The sequence below is a fragment of the Ascidia mentula genome, chromosome 4, assembly GCF_947561715.1.
Source record: "Ascidia mentula chromosome 4, kaAscMent1.1, whole genome shotgun sequence".
In the NCBI taxonomy this organism is placed as follows: Eukaryota; Metazoa; Chordata; class Ascidiacea; order Phlebobranchia; family Ascidiidae; genus Ascidia; species Ascidia mentula.
Window position 1 is genome coordinate 20262852 of NC_138569.1, and position 18850 is coordinate 20281701.

The 18850-nt window shown below is 37.7% G+C and overlaps 2 protein-coding genes and 3 long non-coding RNA genes across 6 annotated transcripts; all 5 read right to left on the reverse strand.

Annotated features, from left to right (window-relative positions):
• Positions 1–22: 22 nt before the first annotated feature.
• Positions 23–3678, reverse strand: LOC145899554 (atlastin-3-like). 2 transcript variants are annotated; one of them, XM_082988397.1, is made up of 11 exons: positions 3559–3678; positions 3305–3489; positions 2966–3112; positions 2608–2763; positions 2497–2553; positions 2180–2414; positions 1934–2112; positions 1764–1835; positions 519–1352; positions 262–316; positions 24–149 (listed from the first exon to the last, which is right to left on the reverse strand). In XM_082988397.1, exons 1-10 carry the CDS (start codon positions 3563–3565, stop codon positions 269–271), a joined length of 1920 nt encoding a protein of 639 aa, XP_082844523.1. In that variant the 5' UTR covers positions 3566–3678; the 3' UTR covers positions 24–149; positions 262–268. The 2 variants fall into 2 exon arrangements, with proteins under 2 accessions (XP_082844524.1, XP_082844523.1); XM_082988398.1 differs by lacking the exons at positions 3305–3489; positions 3559–3678 and having other exon boundaries at positions 23–149; positions 2608–2735; positions 2966–3067.
• Positions 3679–7108: 3430 nt separating this feature from the next.
• On the reverse strand, positions 7109–7534 carry LOC145899389 (uncharacterized). Its single transcript, XR_014402486.1, has 2 exons — positions 7378–7534; positions 7109–7323 (listed from the first exon to the last, which is right to left on the reverse strand). It is a non-coding gene; the product is annotated as an uncharacterized LOC145899389 (long non-coding RNA).
• Positions 7535–11905: 4371 nt separating this feature from the next.
• On the reverse strand, positions 11906–12466 carry LOC145899227 (uncharacterized). The gene is made up of 2 exons (XR_014402472.1): positions 12306–12466; positions 11906–12243 (listed from the first exon to the last, which is right to left on the reverse strand). It is a non-coding gene; the product is annotated as an uncharacterized LOC145899227 (long non-coding RNA).
• Positions 12467–13764: 1298 nt separating this feature from the next.
• LOC145899032 (uncharacterized) lies at positions 13765–15613 on the reverse strand. Its single transcript, XR_014402458.1, has 3 exons — positions 15041–15613; positions 14048–14954; positions 13765–13932 (listed from the first exon to the last, which is right to left on the reverse strand). It is a non-coding gene; the product is annotated as an uncharacterized LOC145899032 (long non-coding RNA).
• Positions 15614–16081: 468 nt separating this feature from the next.
• Positions 16082–18791, reverse strand: LOC145899269 (uncharacterized). The gene is made up of 7 exons (XM_082988001.1): positions 18645–18791; positions 18370–18531; positions 17968–18027; positions 17430–17525; positions 17108–17278; positions 16677–16773; positions 16082–16619 (listed from the first exon to the last, which is right to left on the reverse strand). Exons 1-7 carry the CDS (start codon positions 18768–18770, stop codon positions 16468–16470), a joined length of 864 nt encoding a protein of 287 aa, XP_082844127.1. The 5' UTR covers positions 18771–18791; the 3' UTR covers positions 16082–16467.
• Positions 18792–18850: the final 59 nt, after the last annotated feature.

Here is an 18850-nt window from a genome sequence, read left to right on the forward strand (position 1 = left end):
ATCATATTTACAACAAACAACAGTCTGAACAATTTTGAACACATGACGCCGAAATTATTTGCGCAAGTAAAAGTATGGCTTCATTGTGAAACTGATGATGATGATGCCGATATATTCTTATCTGTGACTTGATGATAAATAATCAGTTTCTGTAATAAAAAACATATATGATTATCTTTGAACATTCAGAGTGTTTATAATGTGCGTACACACATCACGGTAAAGAATTTTTAATACATGTGTACATACAATCCTTCATACCTTTAAGTTACCAAAGTTGTTTCCATAATGTTCGTATCGCACCCACTTCTTCTGGCTAAAAAATAAATTGATTAGTGATTTAGTGTAGCGTTTAAGTAAGCATTAGTAAAAGCATTTTGGAAAAACAGCCACAAACAGATGAACTTATACCATTTGCCTTTGCACCAGGGGTTCGAGACAAATGGTAGGTTTACAATCAACTACAATATTAATAACTATATGCCTACAAATAATATTTGAGTTTTGGGGTAACTTACTTTCTTTTCAGTTAAGTGTTGAAGGAGTATTCGGTTTTGCTTCTTTAATTCTTTTGCCTCTTCCGCTCGCCTTTCTTCTGTCAACTTCAGTTGCTCTAAATAAGCAGTTTGCTGCTTATGTGCGTCTTGAATTGTCCTTTCTAGTGATTCTTCCCGTGCTTTGAATGCACGTTGTTGTTCCTCATATAGTTGACGATTCTTTTCTGCATCTTCTTTGCGGTCCTGCTCTTGTTGACTGTATCGTTCCATCATTTCTTTAATCGTTTTCCTGGCTTCCTCCGCTTCTTTTAAACCTGCATCCACTTGCTTTTGTAACTCCTTTTTCGCCTTTTCCATTTCAATTCTTGCTTCCATTATAGCATTTTGTCTTGAAATTTCAGCTTCTTCTATTTTTCTTTTCGCCTCCTCCAAAGCAATTTTTGCGTTTTCAGTTTCCCGCTTTTTTTCTTCCTCTGCCTCTCGGATCCTCCTTTCTTTCTCTTCCATCTCTTTCTTCAGCTCATCTGCTTCCTGTGCGTGTTTTTCTGCAGCCACCTTCATTTCCTTTTCTTGCCTCTCATTCACTAACACTAGTTGAGCTTCTGTTTCTTTCGCGATTTTCGCTTCTTCCTCCAACCGATTTTGCGAATCTTTAATCTCCAGATTTTTTTCGTGCATGGTATACAAAGTATTGAAAATTTCTCCGATGTCCTTCTCAAGCATTCTTCTGTAACTGCTGATCACTCCTGCCCTTTCGAACTTTGATACATCGTCATACCTCAATAAAGCCTCACATAGCTGACATTGGTGATATTCACAAAGGTCATCCCCACAGCCGTCGCATTTTTGGACCACCTATCACACAAATTAAATAACTAGAGTACTTGCTGGAGCAGTGTTTTGATAAGATACTGACTATTAAACACTTATATTAGCACGAGCTTTTGCGAGCTTAATCTCGCTTCATCCAAGTACTATAGGTATAGACCCAGAGACTGACGTGGCGCATTGAAGGAAACAAATTAAATACAATTTCCATGCCCCAAAAGATGAATCAATGTTCAGTAAGCTACGGACAGTGCACACTTTTTCTACTTATTAAGTCGTTACTGCAAAGTACCACAACGTGGAAAGGCATTGGCCTGGTTAGTTAACCACATTGCAAGCAATGCTCATCACTATCTGCACTGATTAAAGCCAACAGGTCGAAACAGTGTCCACTGTCTGTAGCTCAAGAAAAAAGTACTTTGCAATTTGAAGTCTCACCTCTCTCAATGCTTGTTCATATTTTTGTTTTTCTTCTTCCAGGAGCTTTTCCAGTTTGAATTTTGCGACGGACTAAGCAAAAATAACGCATTCACACATTAAAAATAACACAGTTATTGGCATAGCATTGGTGTTAAAAATTATTTTAAAGCGAAGCAAGTGATTCTTACCTCCCCAAGAGTAATTGGATCAGGGACTTGGTCACTAAGAAGTTTGCTACAGCAAACTACCACGTAGTCGTACATCTGAGCACCGCACATGGGGCTTCCATTTATGTTTAGCAGAGGTGTGTTGGTTTTTAAGTATTTAAAAAGGTCCTGTGATTTCTGTAAAAACTGGCTACCAGCATCTTAAAATAAACACAAACAATACTACCAAACATTGTAGCGTTTACAGCTTAAAAACGCAATTCTCACTGGCTAGGTTTATTGCCTTATCTTCCTCCTTCCGTGTCGTCACACTCTTTTCAGGCTGGGGCATTCCAAACGCTTCGACGGTTTTGAATACGTTTCTCAGGTTACGAATGCTTTCGTTTACTGTCGTAGTTTTATCGTCTGACTCCTTGAGTTCCTCCTGAAGATATCGCTTTCCTCCATCAATGCCGTAGCCGAAATCCCGATAAGGAAAATCCCGCACAAGGAAGAGAAGGTTCTGTACATGGAAAAATGTTAAATAATGCCAAACTAAAAGCAACACGCATTGAAAAAAGATAGTTTTATGTGGTTTATGTAACCTGAAAGAATGCTCCAGAGCCTTCGCTGTTGACAAACGTTGCGGTTTGCGTCCAGAACTGTAAACAAATAACACAACCGGTGAACAAGAAATGTTTTGTACAGACACTTACGTCAAGGTATTCGAGATCGTTCGCTTGTATTTGACGCATCAGGTTCAACACGAGGTGTGAGCTCATGAGAGTGGCGAGAGCAAATATCTGAGAACATTCTTTCTTCGACGTTTGGCTGTCGAACATCCCTTGTGTGTCCATCAAATACAAAGCAAACTTATAAGCAAATGTTATTCATCATAAAAAATGTGTTTTGGGTAGTTTTGAAATAACGGTATCTGCATAAATGAACGGAAATCAACAAAGACGACAAACTTTGCCACCCAATGTCAAACTTTAAAGACCCCCACCAGTTGACACAAAATTTATGAGGATAACTGTAACACACAAAATAGTTGTTTTCGTTAGAGTAATGTACCTCTCCCTTATCCTTAGTTTTTATTACGATAGGTTTGTTGAGAATCCAGATTCCTTCAGTAATTCTCTTTGAACCTCCTCTCCAGTCAAACGCAGAATAAAGTTTTTCCTTTCGGCCAATGGGAAATGATTTTCCGCTGGGGACTCCCTTCGGAATATTCAAGAAAAAAATGGAAATACATGCTTTTTTATTTTTATTCATGTTTAAATGGCCAACCACAATTAGCTACAGTTTTTTCCAATGGAACATAAATGTTCTTCAATTATAAACTCTTTGCTCTACATGTCCATAAGTTCAAATTTTTCATATGTTTTACAAAACAATAAAAGGTGTTTTTACCTCAACCAAATAACGCAAAAACAAGTTGAGAATAAATGATTTTCCTTTTCTTTTTTCACCACATATTGCGACAATGGCTATAGGTTTGTCCCATGCCTCGCTCAAAACCTCTTTCAGTCCGGGTTCGTTAAGTTGAAATTCATCGTTTCCAGTTTTTGTCAAAACCTGGACTGTAGTGTATTGATCTACAATATTGGGCAAAAGAATTGTCTTAAGTTTATGAACTGTCAAATATGACTATTAGCCGAACCTACCTGCCATCTTTTTATTTTCTGTACTTCCGATACCTATTTCTTTGCAAGTAGAAGTCTATTCAGCAGAAACATATATGTTTGCTAATTTGGGATTTGAAACCCTTCCTCGCTTAACATCCTGTATGAGTAACGTATTACATTTGCGCTACACCCAAGCATTTTTCACAATTTCAACAATCAACTTGTGACACCACGATATTGAAATGAAGAACAATCATTCAGATATTTACGTTATCAGTACCGGTAACTAGAAGATTCAGTTCGTATCTAACTTTTGCCTTTTTCAGAGAAACAGTTACCAATAATTTAGCAACAGTTTCTACTCCGCAACAGTATTTACCCCCGACAGAAAGTAATTGTTTAGTCCGTTCATGTAACTTTTTATAACAAACTCTTTTGTCCTATTGTTGAGGCATCTTATTTCAACACAACAACCACCGACGCTTGTACGCAATAATTCCTGTAGGGTACGCATTATGAGTCTGAGGACAAAGGACAAAGAACATGCTTTATCAACCCATTCATTCATTTGTATTGATTGCGGTGGGAAAATCTCAGCGTGAATGAAAGCAGAATCGTCGGGAAAATAATTTTATTTAATGTTCGTTTTGAAAACAACGCTATGGGTTTATACATGTACTTCTGCAATAATCACAAAAACAAAAGACTACCGAGTTGCAAAAATAAATCTTTTAATTTGAAGAAGATTGGCAGGGCTCCAAAGTGTTCGTTTGTCATAATTGTTGTGAGAAACAGCAATTGGATTAGAAATTAAACGAAATGTGGACAGTCAAATGTCATCATTGGATGTTCAGACTTCCATTCATAACTGTATCTGTTGTTCATAGGGTATAAGCCTAATATCCGAATATTCGATTGAAATACTTTTCATAAAAAAACCAGAAACCAGCAGTTTTGTGCCACACACTGTTGTTACTGTCGTTTTTGATGACAACAAACCAGCCGATCACCAAGACATTACATATGTCCTGTGTAAGCTGCAGACAGATGGCCACTGTTTCAACCTAAGGTCTCATCAGTGCAGCTGGTGTGACTTTCAGACGACTTTGCTGACCAAACGGTCAAAAAAAGACTTCCACTTTGTGGTGACTATACAATCACCGTCATCCGTTGGGCACCAAACTAGGTGCAACTTTACGGAGAAAACAAGATGGAAACACTATGGCCAAGCAAAGCTCTACCAATAGTGCCGCCAGGCCCCGTGTCACAATAATCATAAGATAAGAAAAGTGGAGCCAATAATATGAATTGTGTAAGCTGCAGACAGATGGCCACTGCTTCGACCAATGAGGTCGCTTGTCTTTGCTGGGCCGTTTGGTCAACAAAGTCGTCTAAAAGCTTTTTTTTTTTTTTTTTTTTACCACACCGGGATTTGAACTCAGGATGTCCTGAGCACGAATCCCGATCAGGTTTTCTTCTTGGCATATAGGTCGGGCGCTTGGTCAATGCTGCCAGTCGCCCGCCCAATCTCACAGTAGCTTGTCTTCTGTCTCTGCTTTGGTAGACAACTAACGTCACCTAGCGACCAATATGTATTTGAAATAAGGCCGCATGACCGGCAAAGTTGCTTGGCTGTGTGGTATTGGCAACATCGGTTTGAATACCTATTATGGCAAATTTCCAAACTGGGATTTCCATTATTTAATTCCCTGGAAAATGACATCAGAACATATCGTTTCCTATGAAATTTTGAACTTTGTCGCCTTCGTATGACGCACGCACTTTACCAATATAGAGCAGACTAAACTTATCTATATTGGGCTTTACAACACAAATTTTAGGCAAGTTTTTGTGCTGCGTTATTGTTCCTTGTTCGCTACATGTGTATCCGAAATTAGTCTGTCCCTATTACTTTTAACGCCTGGGCTACTCTGCACTAACGACCTATCGCAGAGACCTGGAGTCACACGACCAAGGTGCTGGCTCATTTTGTAATAAAATAGAAAAAGTATAAAAGAATAAAACGATAAAAGTGCAAATAAAACAACGTTTGTTCTAAAACTTGCACAAAAATGACGTTTTACTACAACTAGCGTTCATCAACAAATACATCATTCGATCTCCCACAAAAACAGTGCTCTCAACAAGCCACCACCAGAGAACTGTCTGGCTTTTCGCTCATTATTTCTCTCGTCAGCACTTGACCAATCATCACTGCCCGTGTTTGCCAGGCAAGCATGATCGCTCGAGCGTATAAAATCAAATAAACCGAAACAATCACAAATATATTATAAAAGGTGAGTGAGACAGAAAACAAAGAAAAACATGTGAACTAAAGTGAAAGAGAAGTGAAAATACAAAAAGAAATAAGGAAAACAAAACGAACAAAGACGTTTACAAATGCTTGCAAATATCTTAATTGTTATTTTGTTATTCAGGATAATGTTCAAACGAAACCATTCACAAACACCGTTGCCATGGTGGAGGATGCTGTGTGTAATGTAACACCCCCGAAACCAACTTCTTCTTTGGTGTCTGCACCAACAACTTTTTGGTGCTTTGCGATACAAAAAAAACATGTTTTGCATTTTTTTCTCGATTCACGAAGAAACATATTCTTGTTTCAAAGAGGAAAACAGCAAATACATGGTTTTGTTTTGCTTTATAACACAAAATAACAAACGTGTTTTTACCCTATGGTGTCGATGACGACTCACATTGCTGGTCAACGTTTGTTTTGCGTTTGCATTGCCGCACTGGGGTGCTAGAGAGCAGGTGTAAGAACCAATACTGTTGTTACAACTGGTGGACATTGGTAAACTATTTTTTACTGGGCCAACTTTTGTTTTTACGCAACACATGGTACATTAATACTCAACAGAATACAATGTTTCGACTCATATGTTCCCTCAGTGCTGATGGCGTTGACTAATGACGAATATGTGCGCTAAGCAGTTTGACCGAAACAGTGTGCACTGAATGCAGCTCTTTAATTGTCTCTATCATTTCAATGGTTGTTGCATCATTCATCTTAAAAGGTTGTCCATTGAGATTTTCCCCGAATGGCTTTGTTTCGCGCAAAATGTGATCTTCTATATCCCTTTGTTTGGTATCATTTTTTTATTGGCCTCACGAAGCCGTTTATTGTGTCTGTGGGTAGCTTATAGTGTTAATTTAACAGTGGTAATCGTCAAAAATTTTATAGCGTGCACTAATTTAGTCTAAATAAAATTAAGTTCTTTCACCATAAAAATGTTTACTTTGAGAGAAAATTGCAGAAATTCTAGTGACCGATTTTGTTGACCATCAATCTAAAAATATCACTGAGTGCAAATAAAATCTACTATTTCTGGGAATGGATTCATTACAATGTTTCACGCAAATGTATATGCTCTTTGCTTAAGTTTGTATCGCAAAAACTCAATGGACTTCTAAAAAATGTGGACAAAACATTTCAAACAAATCTTTTTGTGTCTTATGCGTCGATGGAAATCAATCTGTAACACTTCAGTTCACGTTTGTTTTGGACATGATCTCCCAAACTTACATTTTGGTTGATTTCTGTCAGAGAAACACACCACAACGTAAACAACTTGTAATACTGCTTTATTTAGAGACACAGTGTATGCTTGTCCAACAAATAGACACAGCCAAACGTCACATTACAACACATTTACAACCACAGCATTCAGATTCTTCAACGTCATCTACGCCGTATTTGTCCACCAAATCCACGCTCTTTTGACCACCCCGTATGGGTAAACCGCCTCGACAGTTAAAGGCGGCAGGTTGTTCTTTAAAATCCTGCAAAAGACATGAAAATTAAGCAAAAAAATATTACCACAGAAATCTGCCAACCTGTGTTGCTGATAAGGTCTTACACTCCCAAACTTCCATGTTACAGTTTGAAATCAGTTGTGCTTAATACCAGTTGTCGTAGCTAGCATACGAAGCATCAAACTCTATAGTGACTTTAGCAATTAACAAACATTTTTTCGAGTTTGGGTTTTAAGTAGACCCTGTGCACGTGTGTCAGTTTAGCCTCTTTGTCGTTACGCCTTTGCCCTTTTTTGAAAAAGGCTTTCCACTGTTTTTTTTCAAGGAAACGACCCAACGGTTTAAACGTTGCAGTGAACCTATTCAAAGCAAGAATTCCATTTTGCTTTTGTTGTTTCAACGGTCGGCCATTTTTATTGAAGACCCGGAACAAGTTCTCACGAGTCAGCGGGTGAAACCGAATACTTGAGAACTTTAATCTAAACACAAACATGTTTTTTGTCACGTCGGGGCCACAATTTGTTCAGCTGTTTGAGAAAAACATGCTGTGAAACGCCCAACAAACCGTGAATACAACGATAATTGTTAATTGTAGCATACCAATTTTTCCAAATTTGTTAAAAAAAACGTTATTGATTTGGAGAAAAATGGTTCATAAAAATGTTTGACAGACTGGTTCTTATGCGTGGTATGTAGCAATGTTCTGGAATTGTATTTGTTCACCATTCGATTAAAACTTTCCACTAATCAACAAGCTACTCTAATTAGTTGTTTACTTCTTGATTGTAATTAAAACACAGTACACAAAAAAGGTTTTACAAACAAAATGTTTCCCACCGTTGACTGACAAGCAGAATACAGCAGTCTTACACAACTATTGACAACATGTTGCTTTCTTACAAAGTTTTTTTTCATACTTCAACTAACTTAACACACCAACGGTTTCCAGTCAGCTGTTTTTTTTACAAAGCAAAGGTAAATAACAGGGGTTAACTCTTTACAAAACTTGTGTGCTGAGTACTGGGGGGAGTTGGCGTGGAGACTGTCTTGGTTGTCAAACCACGTTTAAGCGGAACATAGCACATAGCCTAACTGTACAAAATGTTAAATTAATGTTGCGTAATGAATCAAAGCCACTTGGAACTGGCACCGGCTGTGCTTTTTACCACACAAGCAATGATCATTAAATAAACATACGGCATTTGACGTTTTTCTTTATTTGACGCTTGTGATCGAAAATCAAATTATTTGTTGAATCACACCACGTAGTAATATTTCATGCAATGGCATGATTGGCAGGATCGCCCCACTGCGCAGGTCCTTGTTTGGCGATCACAGCTAACGTATCACTTGTCAGGAAAAAGTGGCTGATCCAGCTAGGCTGCAATAGTATAGCTGCCAAGTCAGCAAACCTTGAAGCACACGATTTATTTAATTTGCGTTTACCCATATTCGGCAAACACTTCACGAAGGTCAATTAAATATATGTGCAATGTTCAACACAATCATGCAAACCATGATTTGTGGTTAAGCAGAATTATGAAGAGGAAGTTTGGGTTTAGTCATACTTAACACAATATTTTTTCTATCTTAGCCAGCAATTTCCATTCCAACCAGTAAATTGGTTTCACGGAATAAGCAGCAAGATGGCTGATAACTATTTGAAACCTTTTTCCAGGAGCAAAGGCGAAATATTTGTTGTAATAAAAGTTTCCAGCAAGGAGCGTATGAGATTTTGAAACAACTGAAAGAATTGATCCCCATGGTGGAATGTTTTGTGACATGGGATGCTTGACAATAGGGTTGTATCTGTGTTGAAAAGTCATGTGAGGCTTTCCGTTGGGCGATAAAATTTCTTTTGTAAATATTTTAGGGGCCCCTGGGAACAGTTGGTAGCGTAAATGAATCCTTTGTGAAAAATCCACCTACGCTTTCACCGCATCCACCACCTGCGCCGAGATACGCGGGACAACACGACCCTAACACGGCTTGAAAGAATGCCGCTGTGGCAGAGACTGCAAAATATTTACACGTCGCCATGTCGCCACTTAAAAATTTAAGATCTGCTCTTTGAAAACAAGCTGTTTAAATTTTCCTGTGGATGTGTTATTAAATAAGAATCACTAATGGGCTTGCATGAATAATAGTTGGACAATTCGACAAACATTAAAAAGCACCCGAATTTCTAAGAAGATAATTTTACTTCCAAACACATTTATATTAAGGATTGAATATTTTTAGCAATTAGTCAAAGCTGGGAATTTAGTGAAACCCAAACAATATTTCAATTATGTGCTACATTTCCGATTATGTTTTCGTTTTTTTAGTTTCTTTGTCCGAATAATAAATCAACTGATAGATTTTTTAAATAAATATCGGAATCGCCGACAGGTATATGGGCAACAAAGACTCCGTATCTAACTTTTTGATAAGTTAATTAGGAAAAAAGTCATTTGTCGCTATAACAATTCAACGTAGAGTGTGACACACAACTGTTGAAGGCAACGTTAAAACACACACCATCAGTCCATGGTAAACCAACGTTACCGCTTTTGTGATTAACGGTCTTTTCTAACGAAGACTCGGAACAAGTTTATTTAACACGTGCAGAGTGCAATTAAATCCTAGACGGCTTCGTGAACGACAAATAACGCTTGTGTCACGTCGCGATCACAGTTTGCTTAGGCTGTTTTGAAAACAACAAAGCACGGAACGTCGGAGAAAGCGTGAATGAAACGATTGGGATCTCTGGAATTTCTAACTGACATCTGTTTGTGGAAAATTCAAAACTAAATGCTATTGCAAAATTGATTTTTTAAACAAACCATGCATAATTTTGCGTTTTTTTTGCAGGTAGCTACTATTTCAAGAAATATTTCACGATTCAAGTGCGTTTAGTTAGGTGCGTTTTTGCAACGAACGCCTGAAACATTTTTTTATGCGTTGATGGACATTTGGGACAACTTAGTAGGCGGGTCCTCTGTTGTCACACAAGACGACGTAATTGTAGTGAACGTGGTTCCCTGTTGTCACCCTTTTTTTGTTCGCCATTTTGTTGTTGGGCTTTTCTAACGGTGAGCGAGTAACAAGACTTTAGCATTAGGATAAATCATGAGCCTGAAGGTTTGATTAGCTACCAAAACAAGTTCTATTTATTTAGGCCATGTTACACGACAGGTTAATTCCTGTACACAGACGCTAATCGGTCACATACAAACGGACACATGAAATGTTGTAACGCCCACAGTTTCAAATTGAAAAACGGTGATTTCAACTTATGCTTGTCACCAAGAAACAATATCGTAAGGTAAAAAAATATGCTGTTATCAGTTTTTTCACTCTTAAATATTTTGATGTGACGGTAATCATTTTGAGGACAAAGATACAACCGGTAAAAAGGCAAAGTTGTGAACATGCGAACAAAAATCATCCACGCAAACGTCGATCTGCCTTTCAAACCATCGCCAGAATTGCCACAACTTTTTGGTTTGAGAGTCTTGTCCACGCCTTCTTTTTTCGATTGGGTGTCTTGTCCTCATCAGACATGTTTACCCTTAATTAACGTTATGTCACATAACAAATACACCGTTGGCGCAGGTAAAAGTAAGTGAAACGACAGTCAAAATATTACTGGTAGCTATGGAGACATATAAACATGGTTTTCAAAAGGAACATTCTTTCACTTTGTGTTAGTTCGTGATATTGGAAATTACATTGTTTCTTTACAAGTATTGTAAAAATGTACTACCCTCTTAAATGCTAATTCATATTTTGACAATTTTTTAAAATGGCAGTAAGTGCGTTTTTGTAACAAGTATGTGAAGCCTTATTTCATGAACATTCAGCTTAGTGTAACTTTATACTTTTTAACGGTTGGCCATTTTTTAAAGAAGACTCAGAACAACATTTTTGACAGTTGAAGGGGAAATTCGAATTCCTGACGTCTTCTAACGACAAACGTATTTTCCTTGTTTGTTTGCTTGCCTACCTTAGAATTAACATTCTACGAAACTCAAATCAAACAATTGGCATTTTAGCAATGTTATAAACCGCTGTTATTGATAGCCTATGGTTCCTCAAACAAACCACGCGTTATTTACCTTTTGAGAAAATACTTTTATGCCCTCAACAACTATATTAAAAAAGTATTGTAAAAATGTACTACCCTCTTAAATGCTAATTCATATTTTGACAATTTTTTAAAATGGCAGTAAGTGCGTTTTTGTAACAAGTATGTGAAGCCTTATTCCATGAACATTCAGCTTAGTGTAACTTTGTACTCCAAAAATTTTGTGATTAAATTTTGTGTACGTAACAAGGTGAAGAGCTGATTCTTTTGAAACTGTTCGAACGGACAAGATGACTTTGTAGTGGGCGTGATTCCCTGTTTTCGCCCTAGGCGTACGAGCGCCATTGTGTTGTTGAGCTTTTGTAACGATGAGCGAGGAACAAGGTTTTAGCATTAAGGATAAATCGTGAGACTGAAGATTTGATGAACTGTCAAACACTTTTGTTTTATTTAGGTATCGTTACATGATCTGGTTAATTCCTTTACACAGACGCTAATCGATCACATTAAAACGAAGACTTGAAATTTTGTAACAGTTGTAAAGTGCACAACAGAGATTTTAACTTAGGCTTGTTACCAAGCAACAATACCGCCAAATAAAAAAATATGGTATATTGACAATGTTTTTCACTCTTAAATTTTTTGATGTGACGGTGATCATGTTTAAGACAAAGTTAAAGCCAGAAAAATTGTAAAAATTGTAAACAAAAAAAAAATCATCCACACACACGTTGATTTACTTTCTCCCCCATTTCCAGAACTTCCACCACTTTTTTTGATCGGGAGGCTCGTCCACATGGCTTTCTCCCGGCATTTTTTTTTGTACTCTCCCGACAACAAGTAAATCACTTAATGGTGAACGATAATTCCGACGATATCTGTTTTTCAGACATATATTTTTTTATTATAGAGTAAAACGCATTAGTAATAGTTTACTGACCACCAATTTCCGAAACTCCTCCAGTCAGGCGCTCTCCGTTCGCACTTTACACTGACCAGGAAAAGATGTTTCTAGTCAAGCGCTTTCTTGCCTTTTGTCGAGAGTATTTTTATCTTCTGTTTCTCATTATGGTCTTGCCCATGGAAACAGATGAGAGTAGCGTAACAACATCAAGCATAACATTGTTTGTAGGTGGTTCCTCGTCACCCTTACCTTCCCTGTTTCCAACAACACCGGTGACGATGCCTGTGCATGCAACACGATACCGACCCCCACCGAAGAAACGGTGGACAACGATCTTCGAAATGTATACGAGAGTCTTTGGAATGTTGCTGTTGTTTAAAAACATTTCCCATGTAAGAAGTTGTGGACATTTGCATTGACTTTGCCTACTTCCTAATTTTTAAACACGCAAATTAGCATTGGAATTTTTTCCAAAATTTAGTAAAAGCCGAGCATATTTTGCACAAAAGTAAGGCCTACAAAAGTGAAGCTCTCGCCAACAGACTGGGAAAATTCCGTTAACTACTTTGTTGTTGACGACCTTTTCTATCAAAGGAACCGGATTTTTCGAGTTGAAACCAAATGCCGGATTTCTTTGTCAACGACAAACAGTTCTTTTTTGGTTGCTTTTCGCGTCGTGTTTACTCAGCTGTTTTTCGACACAACGAACCACGAAGCTCAACTAAAGCGAATGGAATTTCACCAATTTCTTATTCGTGTGCGTTTTTACCACCGTTTACATTTGAACAAACCAAACCTACAAGCTTTGACCTTCGGTGAATTCGATTGAAAGCAACAAAGATATTTTATGCACAACGGAAAATGCTATGTTTTATAAACAGTCTGAAGTAAAAGGCAACAATTTTTATGAGGCTAGGAATATAACTCTGTCCATATTACGATTTATCCTGTGTAGTGTCTGTTATTTGTTGTATTTTCGCATGTTTACCACGAATGCCCAAAGTATTTTTCCTTTTTCCCAACTGAATGTAATCCTGGTGTCCAACGCTTATCCGATCAGCTGTTCAAAAGGAATCTTTTTAAACCGTACACAGGTGCAGGATGACGTTGAATCGAGCTGCGTGCTATTGTGTGACGTAAAGCGAACGAGCGCCATTTTGTTGTTGTGAGAAGTGAAGCTTTTTGGCGATGGACGCGGAACAAGACTTTAGCATTAGGAATGGATCGTGGGCGTAGGGGCTTCGTTAATTGACAAACCACGTTTGTAACTCAGACAGGCTTGAAAAGTCTTTTTCACATTAATGTTTTAATCATTCAGTGTTGGATGGTGTAGTACGGCAATACAAACCTCGACCGAATCTGGAATTTTATTAAAATCTAACATTTATGCTAATGACTGTTGCCAACGGGCAATCTTTTGTAACTTAACAAAGTGCATTTGTCACTGTTTTTTCACCGTTAAATCTGACACATTTGTGATAAAGAAGCATTCAATCACTACTATTTATTGAAAAAACATTTCTAAAGCAGGTATGTGCATATTTACAGGCAAAACACAACACACATAGTTTCACATTACTGAATAACGCAGTTTTTTATTTTTTTAACAGCGTCGATTTCATGCTTCACCAATTCCTGTACTTTTTCAACTTCGTCCATATTCCTTCAACAAGTTAAAAAAACACATTTATTCGTCTGGTTTTTGCCACAAATACATGTTTCCAAAAAGTTTTTAAGCAAGGGTAAATTTTCACAAAAAAACTTGTATGCATACTTACAGTTTTAAAACTCTGTCCTGCAGCTCGTATAATTGCCTGATATTGATAAGCGGTGTAGGAAAAGCTATTGTTGCTTCTCTGCCACTGCGAACGCAAATGTTCTGGGGAACGAAACAAGTAATACGATTCAGCCAGACCTCTTGTCGTCACCTCACCCCCACGAACTTGTAACTGGAGAAAAAATATCAGGCTTCTGTGTAATGTATGTGATTTGGTGGAGTTTAGCGTGTTTACTACGAATGGCCAACGTATTTTTTTTCCTTTTCCTAACTGAATGCAATCCTGGAGTCCACGCTTGTAAAGTCAACTGTTTTAAAAAGAATCATTTTAAAAATCGTACACAGGTGCAAGATGACGTTGAATTGATCGGTGTGCGCTGTTGTGTGACGAACGAGCGCCATTTTGTTGTTGTAAGAAGTGAAGTTTTTAGTAATGTGCGTCAAACAAGATTTTAGCATTATGGATCGTGAGCGTGGGGGTTCGTTAATTGACAAACCACGTTGGTAACTCAGACAGGCTTAAAAGGTCTAATTTCTTTTTCACATTAATGTTTTAATCACTCAGTGTTGGATGGTGTAGTACGGCAATATAAACCTCGACCGAATCTGGGAATTTATTAAAATCTAACATTTATGCTAATGATTGTTGCCAACGGGCAATATTTTATAATTCAACAAAGCGCATTTGTCACTGTTTTCCCCTATTAAACCTGACACATATGTGATAAAGAAGCATTTAACCACTACTATTTATTGAAAAACATTTTTGAAGCAGGTATATGCATATTTACAGGCAAAACACAACACACATAGTTTCACATTACTGAATAACGCATTTTTTCTTTTTTTGAACAGAGTCAATTTCGTGCTTCACCAATTCCTGTACTTTTTCAACTTCGTCCATATTCCTTCAACAAGTTAAAAAAACACATTTATTCGTCTGGTTTTCACCACAGATACATGTTTATAAAAAGTTTCAAACAAGGGTACTTACAGTTATCAAACACTGCACTGTCGCTTATAGAGTAGCCAGAATTTGGAAAGGAATACTGGAATAGATTAGTTGCTTCTTAGCTTCTTGCCGCACCAATGTCAAAAACAAAATGTCTCCGAGGGCAAAAGCAACTCCCAAATAGCAACGAGGTACTGAAACCCAACTAGAAACACAATCCTGTTCACGATACCCGTTCCCATGGTATCAAACGACATAGGAACTCCTTTTGTTGGATGTAACGCTGGTGAAACGAACCAGCATCACCTCTTGCTGACACCAACCTCACGAACTCGTAAACGGAAACACAATTAGACATATCAGGCGTCAAAAAAACTGTGAATTAAATAAAATGCTGTCAAATAAAAACACAGCTTTTCAAGTTATTAGTTTTTCAAATGAACTAATAAATTTGACAAGCAGTTGAATATCACTTACTAAGATTTGAATTATGCAACAGTGTAACAATTTCAAACTAAAGAACTGATGTTATATCACTCAAACCAAACCATTTTTTTTCGAGCACAATACTTTTCCGTTGAGCAATCTCTTCAGTTTAGTCTCTTACCACAGATGAAAGATGCTCCTGGGAGCAGGTTGAAGCAGTTGTTTATCGGCGTTTGACTCCCACACTCCTAGTTACTGCTTTGTTCGCACAAGAAATCTGATACAAACATGGAAACGAAATAAATACAGCGCGCACTCCCTCCACCCATAAGGATTTCAACTTATCATTTCACCACGTGACAATATAATTGTACGTAGTTTAACCGCTAGACGTCGCTGCGCGAGTAGTTGATAAGCATCATTTTTCAACGCGCTCCAACAATGCAAAATCTGATTAGGAATAGTTTATTTTCTGGGTTTCTGTGGCATTTCCAATGTAGTTCGTAGTCCGGGAAATATATGGAAATGCATGTTTTACCGCAAACTAAAAGTGACAAAAAAAACTTTGAGCAAGTCTTACAAAAAAATCTAACAAACTTCAAGAGAGTTTTTTTACAGTTACAACATGTATATTGCAGGTTACTCTGGTTGTCAAAACCGAAGAGAACGTGATTACGCTACAGTAGGAGGTTACAAGAGATAAGAGGAGTGCATAACAAAGTATCTTGTGCTTATGTACCATGGAAGAAAGAAAAAGTACGTAGGTCAGTCAAGAGGTAATCTTGAAGATTTTTGTTTCGATGATTCTTTGGTTGAACAGGAAATTTGTCAAAAAATATGTAAGTGACATGTTTCTTGATTTTAATCCGAATGGTCAAACATGTAAGTAACGCCTGAAAGCAACGGCATCACAATATTTAAGTAATGTATTGTTCAAATATATTTCTACAGAATTATATGACAGCTGCTTACACTGCACACTGATCAACTAAAATTAGACGAATATTAGACGCCAAAAGTTGTACAAATGCAGTGAAAGACAGTTAGGACTGAGGTGCTCCCCCTCCATATGTTGGATTCATTTGTCCTGCAGTCAGTTGGGCGATATTTTGGTACGACACCGAGCGGTTGTTGGACACGTAGTCACTGGCCACCAGGCGGGGCGCTTGAGCAACCGGGAGAGTTTGTTGAACACCTGCAGTGCAAGACATTCTTATTCTGTTGAATTGAATATTTCAATGTTAAGATGTACCGTGGAAGTCGATTGGAATTGTTTGAACGTGGCCTTGTTGTCGTTGGGAAATTACAACGTCTGACATGACGTACACGTTTCTTGGTTGTGTGTCATCCTGTAATATCAAAGTGATGATGAATTAAACTAGAACAAAAAGCAGCCAATTTTTTTCTCATCCACATTGTAAATGATGAGAGTTTTACCGAAACACCCGAATATTAAATAGTTTGGCCGTTAATTCTAGCTCTTAGCATGTATTCGTGAGTTATGTACCAAAGTTTTGAGCAAGGCATTAAAAGGAAATTAAAAGCAAATATATTTTAGAATGTTTCTTAGAAAGTACAACTTTTATATTCTATTCTCTACCTTGGAACGCAGTATAAGTATTTCTACCAGTTACACACTTTTGCCAGTACCAAAAATAATTTTTGAGCAACAACAAATTGAACCTGCATCTGGTTGGAACCACAGCACCGGTGCGACCTTCGTGGGTCTGAGACAATCTGAGAAGACCAACAACAACACAAAAAAGTGGTGACGCAACATGCGATCATCGACACGAACCCAATAGCAGCAATAGCACTTTCCAGGGTATGTCCAAGTACGTAAGTGGCGTTGTACTAACAAAAAATTCAACAAAAATTTGTTAAATTTTTTTGAGGCCGAGCTTTACAAAAAAATTCCTGTAATGTTTTGCTTATTGAATTTGCTTCACCAAGCAAGCGGTTAATTGCTTTCAAAGGCAGTCTAGAAGCCTGAGTTCAAACTTACCTTGGGGTTGTAGATACGAGTCAGATACACAGATATCCCAAACATTGTAGCCGAAAACACAGCAGCAAATATTGAAAGGGCCATGTAACAGTCAACCTGGCAAATGTAAGGGTTTAAATGCAAAATATTATAATTTTGAATGGCTAAGATTAAAAAGGCACTGGATTTTGCTGACGATAAACGAATAAAAGACATTTGGATTCGAATTAAATACTAGCACAAAGACAACGCAATTAAGAGTTCATTTGCACCGTGGTGTGGTTCCACTGACCAAAGAGATATGAAACTTGATTTGTATTCAGCTTAAATTTGACACCACAATCACGAAGGTGTTTATTTCCAGGATAAAATCAGTCAACTTGGTGTTTAAGACAAATATATTTCGCTTCGAAAAGCATCGTCAGTGTGATTCCCAAAATCGATTAATAAGGTTAAGAATGTGCAAGGCGTGGAGGCAATAGATGCCCAAAGACCTACCTACGCCTATAAGTATTGCACTTAGCCCTCGGATGCGAAATTTTTCTTGCACTAAACTTACCAGACGTTGTGTCACTGTTTTCCTTCCGCACGCGATTCCCAGGCATCCGGTGACGACAACCTAACGTTTGTATCAACTACAGTTATCTGTTTATCTATGCAGACAGCTATAGGATTCAACGCACGTCAACGTGACGTCTAATCACACTGTCCTGTACATGACGTGACTACACGTTTATATCAAGTTGATTTTATTTCTTAGCGGGATGTAACAACCTTTTTTTTGAAAAAAAGATCAGCACAGATTGGTAGGTGTGTTTTGAAATGAATAAATCATGTATACCGCACGTTCGCATGTAAAGCCATTGCCCGTTGCTGACTCGTTTTACTTGGCTATCACACAGATCCTAAGATATCCTAACGATATTTTATGCATGATTTTTCTGCTGTATATTTTACTTACCCAGACTCCACACCATAAACCTTCTCCGAAATTATACTTGTGTTTTCGTTGCATGTTGTAGGTAGAATAGAATGGGTATTTCGTTTCTTCCTTCGCGTAAACGTCAACCAGAAGGGTTGCACTCAGTACCAAAGCAATCAGCCCCAAAACGAGTTGCGTGAACTACGTCAGAAAAAATATTCTATACGTAACTTGAAATAAATATTGAGTCATTTTACCCGATATAAAAGGTTAGTTTGATATAGAAATGTTGCAGTGATACAACTTTGTCTCACCCCAAGTCCACGCAGAACTCTCTTCAAACGTCGAGATTTAGCTTCGTTTGCCAAAAGATGTTGTTGGTTTGGTGCCGAGGCAGGGACTTGAACCATCGACGTTGGGATTTGCATTTGACCTTGCATAGTAACCTCGTTGTTACAGCAGTTCAAGTAAACTAAGGTAAAATCATTCTGAAACTAATTTCAACAAACTATCCATGTTT

What these genes read in the sequence shown, in the direction of transcription:
- LOC145899554 (XM_082988397.1), bottom strand. An exon ending in TTTTGCGTTATTTGGTTGAG is followed by an intron (nt 3,113 to 3,304) that starts GTAAAAACACCT and finishes AATATTCCGAAG; the next exon opens with GGAGTCCCCAGCGGAAAATC. An exon ending in ACGATCTCGAATACCTTGAC is followed by an intron (nt 2,554 to 2,607) that starts GTAAGTGTCTGT and finishes ATTTGTTTACAG; the next exon opens with TTCTGGACGCAAACCGCAAC.
- LOC145899269 (XM_082988001.1), bottom strand. Translation starts at nt 18,770, where the DNA reads ATGCAAGGTCAAATGCAAATCCCAACGTCGATGGTTCAAGTCCCTGCC. An exon ending in AAACAGTGACACAACGTCTG is followed by an intron (nt 17,526 to 17,967) that starts GTAAGTTTAGTG and finishes TACATTTGCCAG; the next exon opens with GTTGACTGTTACATGGCCCT. An exon ending in GTGGTTCCAACCAGATGCAG is followed by an intron (nt 16,774 to 17,107) that starts GTTCAATTTGTT and finishes TTGATATTACAG; the next exon opens with GATGACACACAACCAAGAAA.